Genomic DNA, 16056 nt, shown 5'->3' on the forward strand with positions numbered 1-16056 from the left:
TGAAATTACGCGCTCATTTTCAAATTCATATATTTGAAAACCCTACAAAGTTAGCCGTCTAAACTTTGGTAATTGAGAGTGACTCCCGTATCTTCTTCTTCCAAGTCGTCCCCTAGGGTCAATACATCGAACCATATATAATCCAAATCACGGGACTACGTTGTGCTATTGTGCTAACCTACTTACGATTTCTCTAAAATAAATGGACATGACTAAAAATAAGAGACATATTGAAAATAAACTAAATGTAATGTAATTAAACAAATTCATAATATGAAATTACATTTTGAAATGAAATCAATTACGCTCTCATTTTCAAATCCACACACATATATATATATATATATGTCTATTATTATCAAAGAAAATCAATGTAAATGTTTCAAATGTTTCAAATGTTATCAATCTTTTATAACCCTATTTCCGTATCTTCCTCCAACTCGTCCTCTAGGGTCAATACATCGAACCACAAGGTTAGACCACTGTCGTCCTCAGTAGATTCAACCGACAGCTCAAATCGACAGAGAGGACACGAGTTTTGACTTGTGAGCCAAGGAACAATGCAATCTTCATGGTACAAATGGTTGCATGGCAATTTCCAGGCAGGTTCTCCGACGACGAAATCTTCCCTGCAAATGGTGCAAAGTAAAGAAGATTCGTCTGATGAGGACAGCATTGAAGATGAGATCAGAACGGTCGTAATTGGATCGAGAATTCGAGCCTCCTCGTCGTATTCGTTATCATCATCATCATCATCATCATCATCATCATCATCATCATCATCAGGACTAACTCCAAAAGGGGTCGAAGAAGTAAAAGAAGACACGAGATTACACTGAGGACAATGTGGAGAGGAAGGGGGAGATGATGAGAGAACCGAAAGGATGATGTCACATTCTTGACAGGTGTACTCCTGCAGCTCCAATTGGTTTTGGGTAGAGGAGGACGACATTGATGAGAGAAGTTGGGTGGTTGAGAGGGGATTCAGTAGAAAAAAAATTGATATCTCTTTAGATTCTTATAATATAATGTGAATGTTAGTTATATGGTAAAAATGGGTGCGTGTCTCTAAGTTTTGGACTTTGGTATTTCCTTCCATTCAAAGATTCTTCTAAAATTTGTGAGCGTCAATAAATTAGCTCTTATGGTGTATTTTGGTCAAATTGCAATGATTTTTTTCTACGAAAACCAATCAGACTTCCAATTATGTATGGTTTGATATCGGTACATATTCATGTAATGCTCTAAGCAGCTAGCGGTCAAGATTGATAAAATCTTTAAAATTTAAATTTCCATATACATAAATTTACTAAGAATTTAAAACGGATCGACACATATATTGAACAAGTGCGCATGACTCTAGTTTGAAGTATAGTGGTTTTTACTAGTGTTTGCCGCCATATCAAAAAGAAAAATGGCCCCCTGTGTTCGAGTCTGCTTGGGAGGGGTTGCGATTTTCTGTAGGGAAAATTTACAGAGGCTGGCCCGGCAAAGGGAGACTAAGGGCCTAGGCCCAAAACTTCTTTTTAAAAAAAAAAAAAAAAAAAAAAATGTGTACGTAACAACAAAAAAAAACATCAGCAAGCCCATCGAATTAGTTTTTAAATAGTAAAGTGTCAGATGTATCACAAAAGGTCGCTTTGGCCGAGTGGTTAAGGCGCTCGCCTGCTAAGTGAGTGGGATTTTCCCGCGAGAGTTCGAATCTCTCAGGCGACGATTCTTTTTCCTTTTTTTTTTTTTTTCAACGAAATTTTCTTATACAAAAATGATTAAATGTCATCTTCCAATTTATTCAATCAAGTCTTATTTACAATCTTCCGACTCACTCAATCCAAATTTGCATCACAAACAATTCAAAATCTCACAAATTCAAAGTCTATTTTTTATTAATCAAACTCTCGCTTACATCAAAAACACAAGTGAACACAACCACAAAGACGAAACACACTACTTTCAATTTCAAAAGATCACGAAGAAGCCTTCTTCTGAAGCTTAGAAGCTTCCAAATCAGCAGCTTTCTTCAAGATATTATCCTCACCATCATCCAAAACCATCGTAATCGGACAAGACCCGAGCCCATCAGCGATCGCAAGCACGATCTTCTTCATCTCCGATCCAAACTCCTCTAGATCCACTGAACCGCTCTGATCCGTATCAAACTTCGCGAAGATCGAGTCGTAGAGCTTCGTCAGCTCGTCAGGAGGAGTCACCACATCAACTCCGAAGTGCGATTCAAGCAGCCTCATCGATTCGAACGCCTTTCGTAGCTCCGATCTCGATAAAACGCCGTCTTTGTTCAGATCCAAAGCCGCGAACCTATCGTTGACGCTCTTCTTGAATTGCTCTTCGTCTTCCACAAATGATCGTACCGTTGATCCATCGATCACTACTACTCCCATTTTTTTTTCTTCTTCTTCGATTTTTTTTTTAAACTTTATTTTCTCGATTATAATGACTAATGACGAGTCGGTGAAGAAGATAAGAAAGAATCTTAAGCATATAATAATATATATATTAGGCCCGTAAAGACCTTTTGTTTATTATTAATTGGGCCGTAGTATTAAATTAGTTTTTATTGGGTTTCTTAAGAGGTAAAGGCCCAATAGACCTTTTAGGAAACGGAGTGAGTTCTACGATAAAAGGCAAGAGTGACCCTCTTTAATGACGCAATGGTCTCGTTAGCTTGTAGTAGGGTTCCAAAAGACTGAACAAAGTGTCAACGCATACAAGTCAAAGCACTTATAGTCGACATTCCCACTTAGTGGATTGGTGTAGGTGTGAGTGATGAGCATTTCTTTATGCATTCCCACAACTTTTTTTTTGGTAGCTTTGGCAATTATTTTATTTATTTATTCTAATACTATGATGGATGGGTGTATGAATACTTTATACTAAAAATGAATTATTAGCTATCAAAAACATCTCGTGAGCTACTTTTTACTTTTTAGGGAATAACTTTTTTTGAAAAATAGCTTTATTAAGGACAAAGAATAGCTATCAAAACATTAGTGATGTGATTTTCAGTCTTGCATATAGATGTTCAATAATTTTGTTTTCTTTGGAATTTTGCTGTTTTATAATTGAAAATGTAATTAAAATAAAGAAAGAATGATAAGCAATATAACACATATGTTTAATTCTTCGATTAATTCATTTATTGTTTTTGTTAACGAAATTTTATTTTATGTAGATTACCAGGTTTTGATTTGGGGTTTTATAATAAGGCGAAAACTAATGGGTACGTACGTAGCTATCAAACTGAAATTAGCTTTGTAGACATTGAAATTTGACAAAAGAGAGTTAAGAATTGACTTACTAATAGTTTGCTATGGACAAAAATATACTCCACAATTAAAATTATGGGTCCTTAATTCACCATACACCGATTGAGCTTATGGAGATAATGATGTCGACATTTGAGATCACATGTTCGTTCGCATGTATATACGACACAATTTTCCATCACCAATATATACTCCGATAAACTTCTCGTGACGACAACGCATACAACGCAATCATCGCGTAAATTACACAATAAAATAAAACAAAATAACTTAAAAGCTCAAAAGTGCTATATAAATCGTAAGAGAGGTAGGAATGGAATGGTAGTGGAAATCACAACAACAATAACACTGAAAAAACAAAAGCATCATATAGTAACAAAAAAGAAATATGAAGTCATGGAGGATTAATCTAATGGCGACAGCAATAGCTTTGATAATGTTGGCTACGGTGGTGGCTGCTGGAGATGATAAGGCAAAAGATAAGGATGAATGTACTGAGCAGCTGGTGGGTATGGCCACGTGTCTTCCTTACGTGCAAGGACAGGCAAAATCTCCGACGCCGGACTGTTGCTCCGGCCTCAAACAAGTTCTTAATTCCAACAAGAAGTGTCTTTGTGTCATCATCCAAGACAGGAACGATCCTGATTTGGGTCTTCAGGTCAACGTCTCTCTCGCTCTCGCTCTTCCTTCTGTTTGCCACGCCACTGCTGACATAACTAAGTGCCCTGGTTCGTACCTTTACCTCTCTACAATTCTACCATATAATAGTTTGCGTCGTCGTTGGATTAGTGAAAAAATAAGAATTAGGATGCTACCAATTTTTTGTTGGATACATAAGAGTGTTTGTGCTAACTGAATCCAAGTATTTATGATTATAGTGTAGAATCATTAATGTTTGGCATATTTGGGTGACTTTTGTAAACTATCATCATTGATTTAAGACATTAAAATTCTAGTTTTAATTCTACCAATATAACATTTGACTAAATTATATTAGCTGATTTGGTGGAATTCTACAAAACCGAAAAAAAATAACAAATCCACCATAAAAGTAGTTAATTGAGTTAGTTAGTTAAAAGTCATTTATATTACCATCTAATTAAGCCAAGAGTAAAACATGAGTAAAAGTTGTGAAGTAATTAGTCATATGTTAATGTACTGATGGACATCGATATATAGCACATTTTAGAATGAAAACAGAGTATGCAAATAGTATGTTTAAGTGTTAACAAGATTTTAAAATGGATTATAGATTATTAGCAAACTCATAATTTTTGTTGGGATGGGTGTTTCAGCTTTGCTCCACTTGGACCCCAATTCTCCAGATGCCCAAGTGTTCTACCAACTAGCTAAAGGTTCAAATAAAACCGTCTCAGCCTCTGCTCCCACTGGCTCGGCCCCTGGACCCACTAGCATGCCTCCGACCGCAGGATCCGATGATGGTAAAAACAGTGGTCGAACGACCTCTGTGCCAGGCTCGAACCACGCTCAAAGCTTCCATAAACAATGGCTAGGGATCGAAGTTGTTGCCCATTTCTTCGTAGTTTGTTATATTTTCCTCCTCGTATAGATAACAATAAAGTAACGAAAAGTGACAAAGTATGTAACGTTGCTTTTGCGCAATCGGAGAGTGACGCTGGTTTTTGCCGTAACTGTGTTTGATTGATGTATTTAGTTCTGCTTCGTGAGACCTCTTTCTTTCTATTTTTGTGTGGCGCAAAATAAGAACGTACGAACTACAGTTTTTCTATGTCTCGTTTAATGCTTTTTTATTTTATTTTATTTTATTTGAAACACTTTGATATTTTATTCTTTAAGAAATACGATAATTTTATCAAACCTAGTTAAGAACTAGGGTCGACGTTGGTTTTTAAATGACTCAAAAACATATTGATAAAGCCATAAAGGCAACGTGAATGGATTTTGCTTCGTTCTTTAAAACTTAAAATAGACGTTAGACTTACACACGACATCTAAATTTTAGCGTCAACTTCATTACTTTTACAGTCCTTTTTATAATCCTTGACTCGAAGACTTGAGTATAAATATTAAGTCACTTGTAAACCGACGAATGAGTTAAAGAGATCTTGTTCAAAAAAAAATCTTCTAGTAAAATATCTTGTAGACTTGTAGTGACTTATGAAGAATTATACTTTTTGACAGATTTGAACATTCTTTTAAGATCTTGAAAACTAAAAAAAAAAAAAAAAGAGGTCGGCCAAAACAAAACAAAGAGGGTTGAAACTTGACTTACCAAAGTCTTTACAAAGTTGATAAACTTTTGTCTTATTGTAAAGTTACTATACACAGATTCCGCGTTATGGAGAGATAATGATTTTGATATTTGAGATCTCTTGTTCTCACATTTTCTTTACAAAAAGGAAAAAAATAAAATCAGAAAAAAAAATTTAAAAAGAAAAAAAAAATGGAATCATGGAGGACTATTCTAGTGGCGATATCAATAGCTTTAATAATGGCGACTACGGTGGTGGGAGGTGGAGACGATAAGGCAAAAAATGAAGAACAGTGTAAGGAAGAGCGTTTGAGTATGGGCACGTGTCTTCCTTACATGAAAGGACAAGCAAAATCTCCGACGCCGGTTTGTTGCTCCGGCCTCAAACAGATTCTAGATTCGGAGAAAAACTGTATTTGTGTTATCATCCAAGACAGAAACGATCCTGCTTTGGGTCTCCAGATCAATATATCTCTCTCTTACACTCTTCCTTCCGTTTGCCATGTCACTGCTGATGTCGCTAAATGCCCTGGTTCGTACCTTATTCACCTCTCTAAGACTTTTACCGTTTTACGACATAAACAGTCATATATGTGGTTAATTGGTTGTATGGTTCATTTTACTGTGGACATTTAGAGACAGTTCTTTGCTTAGTTAATTAAAATATAACTTTCTAAATGATAAATTAAACATTTACTATGTTGATTATCGTGTAAGAAACTGAATTCACGTAAGACCGTTGGTAATTTTTTAAGTACTCGAGTATTATCTTGAAAATTTGATTAATAGAAGCAAAATTAACGAAACCATACTTTGTGGTGGAATAAATGGGTGTTTCAGCTTTCCTTCACTTGGACCCAAAATCTCCAGAAGCCCAAGTGTTCTTTCAAATAGATCAAGCTTTACACAAAATCGGCCTAGCTTCTGACCCACCTAGCGTTCCTCCAACCGCAGGATCTGATAACAACAACAGTGGTCGGACGACCCAATTCTTTGGTAAACAATGGCTAGTTGTTGCCCATTTCTTCGTAATATTTTGTATTTTCATACTCCTTTAGATAATAACAATGAAACGTGTGAAAAGGATGTCACGTTGGTTTTGTGCTATTGCGGTGGCTTTAATTTTGTGCCGTTGCTGTTTTTGGTTTTGACTGATGAATGTAGTTTTCACTTTGTGACAACTCTTCTCAACTATTGTTTTTTTTTTTCTTTCTTTGTATGGCGCAAAATGAGACACGAGCTAGCTACAAATGACAACTCTTCTCTCTATCTTGTATGATTTTATCAATTTTATTTTTGTAATATTTTTTTTACTTGAGAAAAAAACTCTGAATTTTTATTCATTGAGTATGAATGTATGATGGTTTTGTTTGAACTGAAGTGAACTGCATCCACACGCAATTTCATTAACCGATAAGCCTCTTAGCGACAGATGAATTCTTTTGAGTGCAAATCAGATCCACAAGAAAATATAATTAAAAAAAAGAGCGAACCACAAGGATCAAATGGAACATGATCACTACGTAGTTGTGGAGATCCAAGTTGCCATAAACTTATTTTTTTTTGTTTTTGATTTTGTCATCTTGTAAAACAATCAATTGGACTACTGATCAATTAAAGACTTCGGTTCAATGAGATCTTATTTATTAGCGTGGGGGATTACAAAAACTTACTCAACTAAAGTTGGTTAAAAACTTCGGTAAACCTGAATTTAGGCTATACCTAATTTGTATACTTAAAAGTATAAAATACTATTGTAGAGACAAGTATTAGCATCAACACACAGTAATAGTGTTGTTTGCACTTTGGCAGAGGCAAGTAGTAACACCAATACACAGTAATAGACTAATAGTGTTGGAAGAAACTGTTGCAACTTGCAACCATATAGTATCAATAGTATATAAATTATCCAAAGTGTCCCCATACCATAAATCTATAGAGCAATCACATGACCGCACGGTTTCCTAGATTATCTACTACGGTCAGTTTCGTCTCTCTTTCATATGGTCGTGATTCTCTTTTTTTTTTTGGTCAACAACATTTAATTTCCTTTTTTAGTAGTAATTCATTCAATATTCTTTAGTCAATAATTAAATTTGAAATCGAAGAAAAAAATATTAATGACGTAATTACGCCGGAAAGTATTACTGTATACTAAATTTTTATTTTTTTCCTTTACTTTTTAAAGTTTCTCGTTAAGCTCGCTCACACGACACAACCGTTGTCTCTTTCCTTTTCTTTGGTTTCTTCTTATTCCCGTTTCCTTGGGAATTGGATAATCTATTGAACAGATTCTAAAAGGATCTCTGAATCAAAATTCGATTTTGGGATTGCAAAGTTTCTTCCTTTTTTTTTTTTCATTCAACAGGTACGAAAAAGTTGAAAATTCTCACCTTTCCTCAATTTCTTCAATCCGAAAAAGTTCGTGTTTTTATTTTAAGATACAATTGAGTCTATTCGAGGTTTTGGGTTGTTTTGAAAAATCTTCGATGTGTCTTCTTCCATGCAGATTTTGAATTGTAGGATTACTATTACAAAAAAAATACAAAATTTGTCTCTTCTGAAAAACCAATTTGGTTGATGACGTCACCTGTGATTGTCGGAAGGAACGATGAGGAGGAAGAGGATCCATCGACGAAACCACTTGGAAGGTTGTCTGTGTTCTACTATGGAGTTGGACATATGCTTAATGACATTACTGCTTCTTGTTGGTTCACTTACCTCCTCTTGTTTTTAACCCAAATCGGCCTCTCTCCAAGGTACATACAACAATACCTTAAATTTGTACCTTAAATTTGTGGCATTAGTGAGATTGATTGAGTTCTTTTTTCTTCTTCTGTAGGGATGCTGCAATTGTCATGCTCTCTGGTCAAGTTGCAGATGGTTTTGCTACTGTCTTCGTTGGTGAATTGGTAAAGTTTTTTAAATTTTGTTGTCTTGTTTGATTTAAGAGTAGTCTTAATTGAGATAAAATTGATTGATCTATGTGCAATGGAACAGTGTATTTTAGTATCTCACAAAATCTGTCTTTTTCATATGAGCAGATTGACAGATTTGGGCATTTCAAAATTTGGCATGCTGCAGGATCCTTACTAGTTGCTGTCTCATTTTCATCTGTCTTTGGCGGTTGTTTGCCTTGTACACTCCTCAACAGTAACTCTTTAACTGTTGAAACATTATCGTACAGTATGTTTGCAGCTATCTTCAATATAGGATGGGCTGCTACTCAGGTTTCTCACATGTAAAAAAAAACAATCTTTCTTTTTTCCGTTTGATCTTCTCTCTAGGTAAATCTCAAATTTACTATGTAAGATATTCATTTTTTTTTAACTTTATGTTCTTTAGGGCTATGGTCAATTGCATTACACTGAACTCAACAAGCAGAGTAGCATTAACAAGCTCCCGTAACGCGTTTAGCATGGTTAGTTCTTTCCCTTTGGTTTTTTTTGAGCTCTTTAAAATGTCTTTCTAGGCTTATACTTAACATTTCCATATAACTGTTATTTCAGGTTGCTAATTTAGGCTTATACGCGATTGCTTTAGTTGTATTTGGTGTTAGTGAGGCCGGGACAAAAGAAAATACCGAAACTCAGGTTTGTGCTTCTTCTATCGACTTGTTTATGTTTAATGCCTTTGGATATGATTCTAAGTCTGCCTTAAGTCTACAGTATCGTTGGATTGCTTACTCATCCATTACCGTTGGCTGTTGCTTTGTGGTCATATTTCTTATGGGGACAAAGGAACCAAGGTAATGCACACTTTTCCCTGAAATGCTTAAATCAGTTTTTACCAAAGTTTCTTGCATGATAGATGATATTTTATTGAAAATGAGTTGGTTTTTATGTATTCTCAAAGGCTGCGGATAGATCTAAGAGAAACTAGCCGAGCAAGAATACCGTGGTCTTATTGGTTCCGTAAAATTCTGTACTATCAAGTTGCTATGGTTTATCTCCTCACTCGATTAGTATTGAATGTTTCTCAGGTTAGTTTCTGTATCTTTCATGCTTTGCTTCTTTTTGATACTATCAAATACTTACATTTCATGATGTCTTTAATATTGGCAGGCATATCTTGCATTCTTTGTTATTGATGATTTGCAAATGGCTCAATCCGCTAAAGCTCTGGTAAAATCAATACAAAAGCACTGTAGAAAGTATGATCATCAAAATTTTACTGATCAATCTTTAATTTTCAGATCCCTGCAATAATCTACATCTGCAGCTTCGTTGTATCGGTTATGCTTCAGGTTGCAAAAAGTTTAAACGCATTTTACTTCTTCTTCTTCTCTAAACTTTGTTCTTTCTTAGTGTGTTATGTTACAACTATATTCCCATAATTGTAGGAGATTCCATGGAATGGAAAACGCCTCAAGGCATATTATTGTGCGGGTGGTATTATTTGGATATTCTGCGGTGTAGCAATCCTCTTATTGTCCAGAAGCATTAACATTTACATGTATGCCATCTCTATCTTTATCGGCATCGCAAATGCATTAATGCTGGTAAGACAATCCTTTCTTAGATCTGACGTCTTCATGTGTTTACATGTAACTTAGAGACCAATCTTTTGATAATCACCATTTTATTCACAGGTGACAGCAATCAGTATGCAGAGTGTGTTGATTGGTTCAGAACTCGGTGGATGTGCTTTCGTTTGTGGGTCATTAAGCTTCTTAGACAAAATGTCATGTGGGCTTGCTTTATATGTTCTTCAGTCACATCAAAGTAAGTTTTTGTTTTCTTTCTAAATTTATCTTATAAATATCTAGAGATAGTTGATAAAAGTGTGATTTGGAAAATGATGCAGGCACTTCACCAAAGGTCGATGTAAACATCAACCAACATTTTTACTTCTCGGTGACAAGATATGGGTTAGGACTTGTTCCAGCTGTATGCTCGCTTATTGGAGTTGTTGTAACATATTTTATGGAACTCGATAGCACAATTCTAAAGCCTCTGCGTCAACCACTACTACTAGAATGAACAGAACAGAAGGAAGATATGCAACGTTTCTGGTATGGTAAACATAACTCAAACTTGGTTACTTGACAGTATAATGTTTTCAATTTTTTGTTCATAAAGGAAAAGTTTAGATCATACTGCAACAGGCAAAACATATGTACAAAAATTACTTGAAAGTCATTAAAAATTAATACAAGTTGATTTTCTGTTCCATGTTGGCTACTCGTAAGTCGCTTTCTTCTTTGTATCTTCCTTGTGTGAGTCCCTATAGATGAATAAAGAACGAGTCTTGTGAATACTCTTTTGTTTTCATTATAAATTTAGAACATAGATAAATTGATAAACACATCAAGGTGGTTAAGTTACTTCACTTGATCCATTACATAGATTCTCTATTTTACAGATTCTGAGAAAAAGGGATATTGATTCATAAGCAATTGATCATACTACACCATATTTGGGATATAGATCAATGTATATCTGTCTTTGTGATGTAATGTTAAGTTCTTTTATTTGGTTATTCTCTGGCCTTTTGAGACCGGGAAGATGAATATTGTTGAGAAGTATAAGCAATGAGTAATAACGTAATCTTTACTCAGATAAAGTGACAAAAGAAGGATTTTTTTTTCTTCTTCATCTTGTTTTCTTGCATCTAGCTAGGGGGAAGAGGCTTCTTTAGAGCAAAAAATCTGCTCCATTTTATAAGTTAGAGAACATAACAAGTAGAGAAACAGAGGCCAGAGAAAAATGGAGCACCTTAAAGAAACAGAGCTAAAAGATAACAGAGCACAGAAAACAGAGTAAAGTAAAGTATAGAAAACAGAACACCCGAAAGAGAGCAATAAGATAGACAGAGCAAGTAAAGAACAAAAGCACGGAAAACAGAAGAAGAGGAAGATACTGAGCAAGTAAATGTAAATGAATCCTATCTCATAAGAACGCAGGTAGCATGTGCTTGTGCCATTACAACCACCATCGCTGAAGCTTGGGACCAATCAAGCAATGGAGATGGCCAGACGGGAGATGTGCATGAAGACATGAAAGCCAAGTTTTGTGCCAATAAAAGTTACAGTCACAGAGTTGAGAGTTTAAAAGAAAAAATAACCGCATCAGTGTTTGTTTATCTAATCTTTACTCTTAAGCGATGAGTCAAACTCAGGCAAGACAGACGCAATGCCTTTACTCAAACGACACCGTTTTGCCTCTAGACTCCGTATTCCGTCAAAGCCCTACCATATACACAAAAACGATGGCTTTTCACTCTGACTTCGTCGAGTTTGGGTCACTTTTCACCTCTGACAAGCAAGAGGAGCTCCGGTGAGAAATGGAGGCCAAGAGTAAGAAATCAGGAGCCACTCGTCTCTGCTGCTTATGCAACCTGAGACGTCCCGTTCTCAAACGTCCCAAAACCCTTCAACAGGTAACTTCTCTTGTCGCCGAGAATCTCGTGTTTTCTTTTTGGGTTTTAGCTAAAGATTTTTAAGAAGAAGCTTGGAACAAACTTATATACTGTAAGATTTGGCTCTTTTATGAATTCCACTGCTTTGGATTATGATATGTGAAACCGAATAAAAAATTATCGATCTTTTTAGTTGGAATTGGATCAAAATCAAATCTTTAGTTTCCCAATGTATTGTTTAGTTACTAGAGCCTCCTCTCTTGGTGTTTATGTATGAGAAGTGATTGAGTCTGTGTGTTTAAAGATATGCAGAGAGTGTTTCTATGATGTTTTTGAGGAGGAGATTCATCAAGTCATTGTTCAGAATCGTTTATTCAAATCCGGTGAACGAGTTGCTATAGGTGCCTCTGGTGGAAAAGGTAATTGCTTCTCTTTCAACCTTCAAACTTATGTTCATCTTTTGCTTCAACATAATACTGTTACACATTTAGATTGTCCTGGATTGATTTAGTTGATAGCTGGTTCATTAAATAATCCAAAAAGCTGGGGGCTTTGTTTTGCAGATTCTACAGTTCTAGCATATGTGTTATCAGAACTAAACAGACGGCACAATTACGGATTGGATCTCTTTCTCTTGTCCATAGATGAAGGCATTACGGGTTATCGTGATGATTCACTTGAGACCGTTAAACGGAACGAAGTCCAAGTAAGCTTCTTTTTGAATTCTATGTGTGATTGGTGATTGTTTTTTTGACGTTTTTGTTTTCTCTTCATTTGATGGATTCTGTATTTCTTTCTTTCAGTATGGTTTGCCTCTTCAGATTGTTTCATACAAAGATCTGTATGGATGGACAATGGATGACATTGTAAAAATGATCGGTTTGAAGAACAATTGCACCTTTTGTGGTGTATTCCGTCGACAGGTAGGGGAACAATATTCCTTTTTCGGTTCTACAGTTTGTCAATAACTCTGCATAACAACAACAATTTTGTGTTTAATTTGCTTCTGTTTGATTCATCTAAAGGCACTTGATCGAGGAGCTGCGTTACTAAAAGTAGATAAGCTAGTCACTGGACATAATGCAGATGATATAGCCGAAACCGTTCTCTTGAACATATTGCGTGGGGATATTGCTAGGTAAGTATCTTTTGATAATTGAAGTAAATTTCTCATTCCTAAATGAAATGATTTTTGTAATGTTGGCTATTGTAGATTAAGTCGGTGCACATCGATTACTACTGGTGAAGATGGTCCTATTCCAAGATGTAAACCTTTCAAGTATACATACGAAAAGGAGATTGTCATATATCCTTCACTATAACGTCCTTCTGTTTTGATTACTACTGATGGGTTTATGTTACTGTTACTTGTTAACGAAAATATTTTGCCATATACCTTAACGTTGCTATACGTATGCTTATTTCAAGAAGCTGGACTACTTCTCTACTGAATGTAAGTGTGCATTTTTAAAGTTTTCGCAGAGTTTTTTTTCTCTGTTCGTAGATTTCATTTTCAGCCAAGACAACTCTTCGTTTGTTGTGTTTGCAGGCATTTACTCTCCTAATGCGTATCGTGGGTTTGCCCGTGAGTTCATCAAAGATTTGGAAAGACTAAGGTTCTTTCTCGACTTCTTTTTCCTGTCAATATCCACTACAACCATGAGTCAAATATTGATCTCTAACTTGTACAAAGTGCAGGCCAAGGGCGATCCTGGACATCATAAAATCTGGAGAAGATTTTAGAATAGCAACAACCACAAAGATGCCTGAGCAAGGAACGTGTGAGAGATGTGGGTATATTTCTAGCCAGGTGAGACCTCTCTTTATCACATAAAGTGTCAGTTGTCATGCATCATTAGAACATAGAGTTAATATATAGTTGTTTGATTGTTTTGGGATTAAAACATGATATGCAGAAATGGTGTAAAGCTTGTGTTTTGTTAGAAGGACTGAACCGTGGTTTACCTAAGATGGGTATTGGAAGACCCAGAGGCGTAAATGGTGATCATAAAAAGGAAACAAAGAAGCCTGGACCTGCTGTGAAATCTATAGAGAGCAAACAATGTGGATCTCTGGATTTCTAAAATTTTGGTAACTAAAAACTAAGAAAATCTTGTTCCTTTCACAAACTTATTTTTCTTTTTGGCTGGGTGTGTATCTGAATTGTTTTATTATGATAAAAATATGTGCACTAATTTCCAATATTTTTTAGTTTTTCACTTAGCCAAACTTAATTTTTCTATGTACATATACATAAACAAGGTTTAAGAAGAATTTTATAAACAACAAACTTAACAAAGAATAATCTAAAGAAGAAAACAAACAAATTCATCTTTTTTTTAACTTTCATCACCAGCCCAGTTTCCCTTAAGTTTAGGCCCAGTAGGCCCATCTTCACCATAAACCTCATTAGGAATCTTCCTAACGAAGTTAACAAAGGCCTTTTTCAGAAACCCAGGCAATATCCTCTCAACGCTCTTAACCTGATCATCAACGTTATAATCAATCTTGGGTCCCCATTTCCTCAAATAATTAACCCACGGCGGCTCAACCACTCCTCCGCCGTCATACTCCGCCGCAATCACCTCATACCCTAATCCAGTATCAATCACTTTTTTACTCTTCGCCGTATCGTTCCTTATCCCAACCCCATCGTCTCCTTGCAACACCAATCCAGGTTTCGAATACATCGCGTGTCCGTGAAGCGATGCGTACGCTACAGGTTTGTTACTTCCTCCTCCTCCTTGGAACTCCAAATCGCAAGCTTCGATCCAAACTCCACCGCTGTGCTGCGATAGAAACACTCGCCATAGCTCTCCGGTGAAGTTACTGATCCGTAACGTCGCGTGTTCCCAATCTCCAATGTGTTCTCCGATCCTACCCAACGGTAGATTTACGAATTTGACTTTAGCTCGTGCAGGACCATTGAAAGGGTAAAAGATCCAAATCGATATGTCTGTGAATGTTGCTCCGAGCATTGGTTTGATGTGAAGATACACTTTTGTGCTTTGTAAGTCTCCTTTTTTAACTCTCTCTTTACCGTTTTTGTCTATAGGTAGATCTAGCCAGTATGATCCATCGTTTGATCCGCCTTGTGGAAGATTAGAACCGTTTGATTCGATAGGGATTGGTTTTGATTCTTCGCCTCTTTTGTATAGCAATGCTCCGTTGTTGAAGTACCAGTTAACAGAGGAAGGTAGATAGTCTTCGTCTGGGTGGAAGTAGACCGTTGGAGAATAAGTTTGGAACAGTTCTTTGATTTGGGACTCATTAGGCATTGTAGAGAAGTCGAAATTTGTATTCTTTAAGCAAGATAATGGTAAAGGAGGGGAGTTTTGGGTTTGCCATGTAAATGTACCTACAGAGACACCTGTAGCTTGTGTTCCTCTTGTGGTTGGTCTTAGATTTGAGATGTTGACTCCGTTTGTTCCCCATATCCATGTATCAGCTTCACATTGTTCGGTTAGATCGGAACGAACGCAGCGTAGTTTGTCTAGAGGTGGCTTTTGTGAAGAGTTTGTGACTATTAGACCAACGGCTTGATATCCTTCAGGTGGAACGGGCTGCCAGAAATAACTAGGTCCGTCTTGTTGGATCTTGAGTGACTCGGTGTTTCCGACGAGGGTGTAATCTACTGGGGGTTTCATTGTGTTGCTTGAGAGATCTCTAGCTGTGAGTACCCAACCGAAAAGTTTACGGTTGTTTGGTTGAGCGTAGTGACCGAGGATGGAGAAACCGGAAGGGATTGAAGATGGTTCAAAGAATGTGGCTCCGAGATTGTCTGGTCCTCCTTCATAAATGGACCAAACTTTGTTGAATGTCGAAACTTGACTAACTTCCAGACCACCTCCCAAGTCAATGGTTCGTTTCGCAAAACCATCACCTGATTGATGCAAGTCAAATCAAAATCATTAAAGTGATTGAGAGAGAGAGGGATCAATGAGAAGCGATACAAACCTTGAGTAAAAGTAGGCAATGGTGAGGGAAACTTGAAGGCAGTTTCGACGGGAAGTGCTTTGAGAATCTTCTTTGATCCATCTTCAAGAGAAGGATCTGATATTGAAAGGCAATTTCCCATATTTCGGATAGAGGAACATACACAGGAAGATTGATGTACAGATAACAGATATGTCAACAAAGGATACCTTTTTGTGGTTGTTAAAAACAGAGGAAACTTGG

At 36.4% G+C, this 16056-nt stretch overlaps 7 protein-coding genes and 1 non-coding gene across 11 annotated transcripts; 5 read left to right on the top strand and 3 right to left on the bottom strand.

The window, feature by feature from the left end:
• Positions 1–50: 50 nt before the first annotated feature.
• Positions 51–952, bottom strand: LOC104784903 (uncharacterized). The gene is made up of 2 exons (XM_010510005.2): positions 438–952; positions 51–99 (listed from the first exon to the last, which is right to left on the bottom strand). Exons 1-2 carry the CDS (start codon positions 950–952, stop codon positions 51–53), a joined length of 564 nt encoding a protein of 187 aa, XP_010508307.2.
• A 682-nt stretch (positions 953–1634) lies between these two features.
• Positions 1635–1716, top strand: TRNAS-GCU (transfer RNA serine (anticodon GCU)). The gene has a single exon. It is a non-coding gene; the product is annotated as a tRNA-Ser (tRNA).
• Positions 1717–1766: 50 nt separating this feature from the next.
• LOC104784905 (uncharacterized) lies at positions 1767–2914 on the bottom strand. Its single transcript, XM_010510006.3, has one exon. The coding sequence runs from the start codon at positions 2397–2399 to the stop codon at positions 1968–1970; it is 432 nt and encodes a 143-aa protein (XP_010508308.1). The 5' UTR covers positions 2400–2914; the 3' UTR covers positions 1767–1967.
• Positions 2915–3472: 558 nt separating this feature from the next.
• LOC104784906 (non-specific lipid transfer protein GPI-anchored 14) lies at positions 3473–5034 on the top strand. Its single transcript, XM_010510007.3, has 2 exons — positions 3473–4012; positions 4580–5034. The coding sequence occupies exons 1-2, from the start codon at positions 3673–3675 to the stop codon at positions 4852–4854; spliced, it is 615 nt and encodes a 204-aa protein (XP_010508309.1). The 5' UTR covers positions 3473–3672; the 3' UTR covers positions 4855–5034.
• Positions 5035–5496: 462 nt separating this feature from the next.
• Positions 5497–6897, top strand: LOC104784907 (non-specific lipid transfer protein GPI-anchored 14). Its single transcript, XM_010510008.3, has 2 exons — positions 5497–6049; positions 6358–6897. The coding sequence occupies exons 1-2, from the start codon at positions 5710–5712 to the stop codon at positions 6573–6575; spliced, it is 558 nt and encodes a 185-aa protein (XP_010508310.1). The 5' UTR covers positions 5497–5709; the 3' UTR covers positions 6576–6897.
• Positions 6898–7444: 547 nt separating this feature from the next.
• LOC104784908 (uncharacterized) lies at positions 7445–11566 on the top strand. 4 transcript variants are annotated; one of them, XM_010510012.3, is made up of 14 exons: positions 7695–7885; positions 8027–8276; positions 8360–8429; positions 8562–8758; positions 8863–8938; positions 9027–9110; positions 9186–9265; positions 9373–9499; positions 9582–9641; positions 9713–9763; positions 9860–10018; positions 10109–10241; positions 10324–10531; positions 11135–11566. In XM_010510012.3, the coding sequence occupies exons 2-13, from the start codon at positions 8098–8100 to the stop codon at positions 10497–10499; spliced, it is 1392 nt and encodes a 463-aa protein (XP_010508314.1). In that variant the 5' UTR covers positions 7695–7885; positions 8027–8097; the 3' UTR covers positions 10500–10531; positions 11135–11566. The 4 variants fall into 4 exon arrangements, with proteins under 4 accessions (XP_087307923.1, XP_010508312.1, XP_010508314.1 ...); XM_087451797.1 differs by lacking the exons at positions 7695–7885; positions 11135–11566 and adding an exon at positions 7445–7498 and having other exon boundaries at positions 10324–10689; XM_010510010.3 differs by lacking the exon at positions 11135–11566 and having other exon boundaries at positions 7521–7885; positions 10324–10689.
• Positions 11567–11629: 63 nt separating this feature from the next.
• Positions 11630–14081, top strand: LOC104784909 (cytoplasmic tRNA 2-thiolation protein 1). The gene is made up of 10 exons (XM_010510013.3): positions 11630–11898; positions 12182–12296; positions 12441–12583; positions 12681–12800; positions 12903–13015; positions 13091–13183; positions 13290–13330; positions 13427–13493; positions 13576–13687; positions 13794–14081. The coding sequence occupies exons 1-10, from the start codon at positions 11803–11805 to the stop codon at positions 13959–13961; spliced, it is 1068 nt and encodes a 355-aa protein (XP_010508315.2). The 5' UTR covers positions 11630–11802; the 3' UTR covers positions 13962–14081.
• On the bottom strand, positions 14070–16037 carry LOC104788773 (hypothetical protein At1g04090). The gene is made up of 2 exons (XM_010514555.3): positions 15835–16037; positions 14070–15760 (listed from the first exon to the last, which is right to left on the bottom strand). The coding sequence occupies exons 1-2, from the start codon at positions 15953–15955 to the stop codon at positions 14217–14219; spliced, it is 1665 nt and encodes a 554-aa protein (XP_010512857.3). The 5' UTR covers positions 15956–16037; the 3' UTR covers positions 14070–14216.
• Positions 16038–16056: the final 19 nt, after the last annotated feature.

This window comes from Camelina sativa, chromosome 5 (assembly GCF_030686135.1).
Source record: "Camelina sativa cultivar CO46 ecotype springtype chromosome 5, ASM3068613v1".
Lineage (NCBI taxonomy): Eukaryota > Viridiplantae > Streptophyta > Magnoliopsida > Brassicales > Brassicaceae > Camelina > Camelina sativa.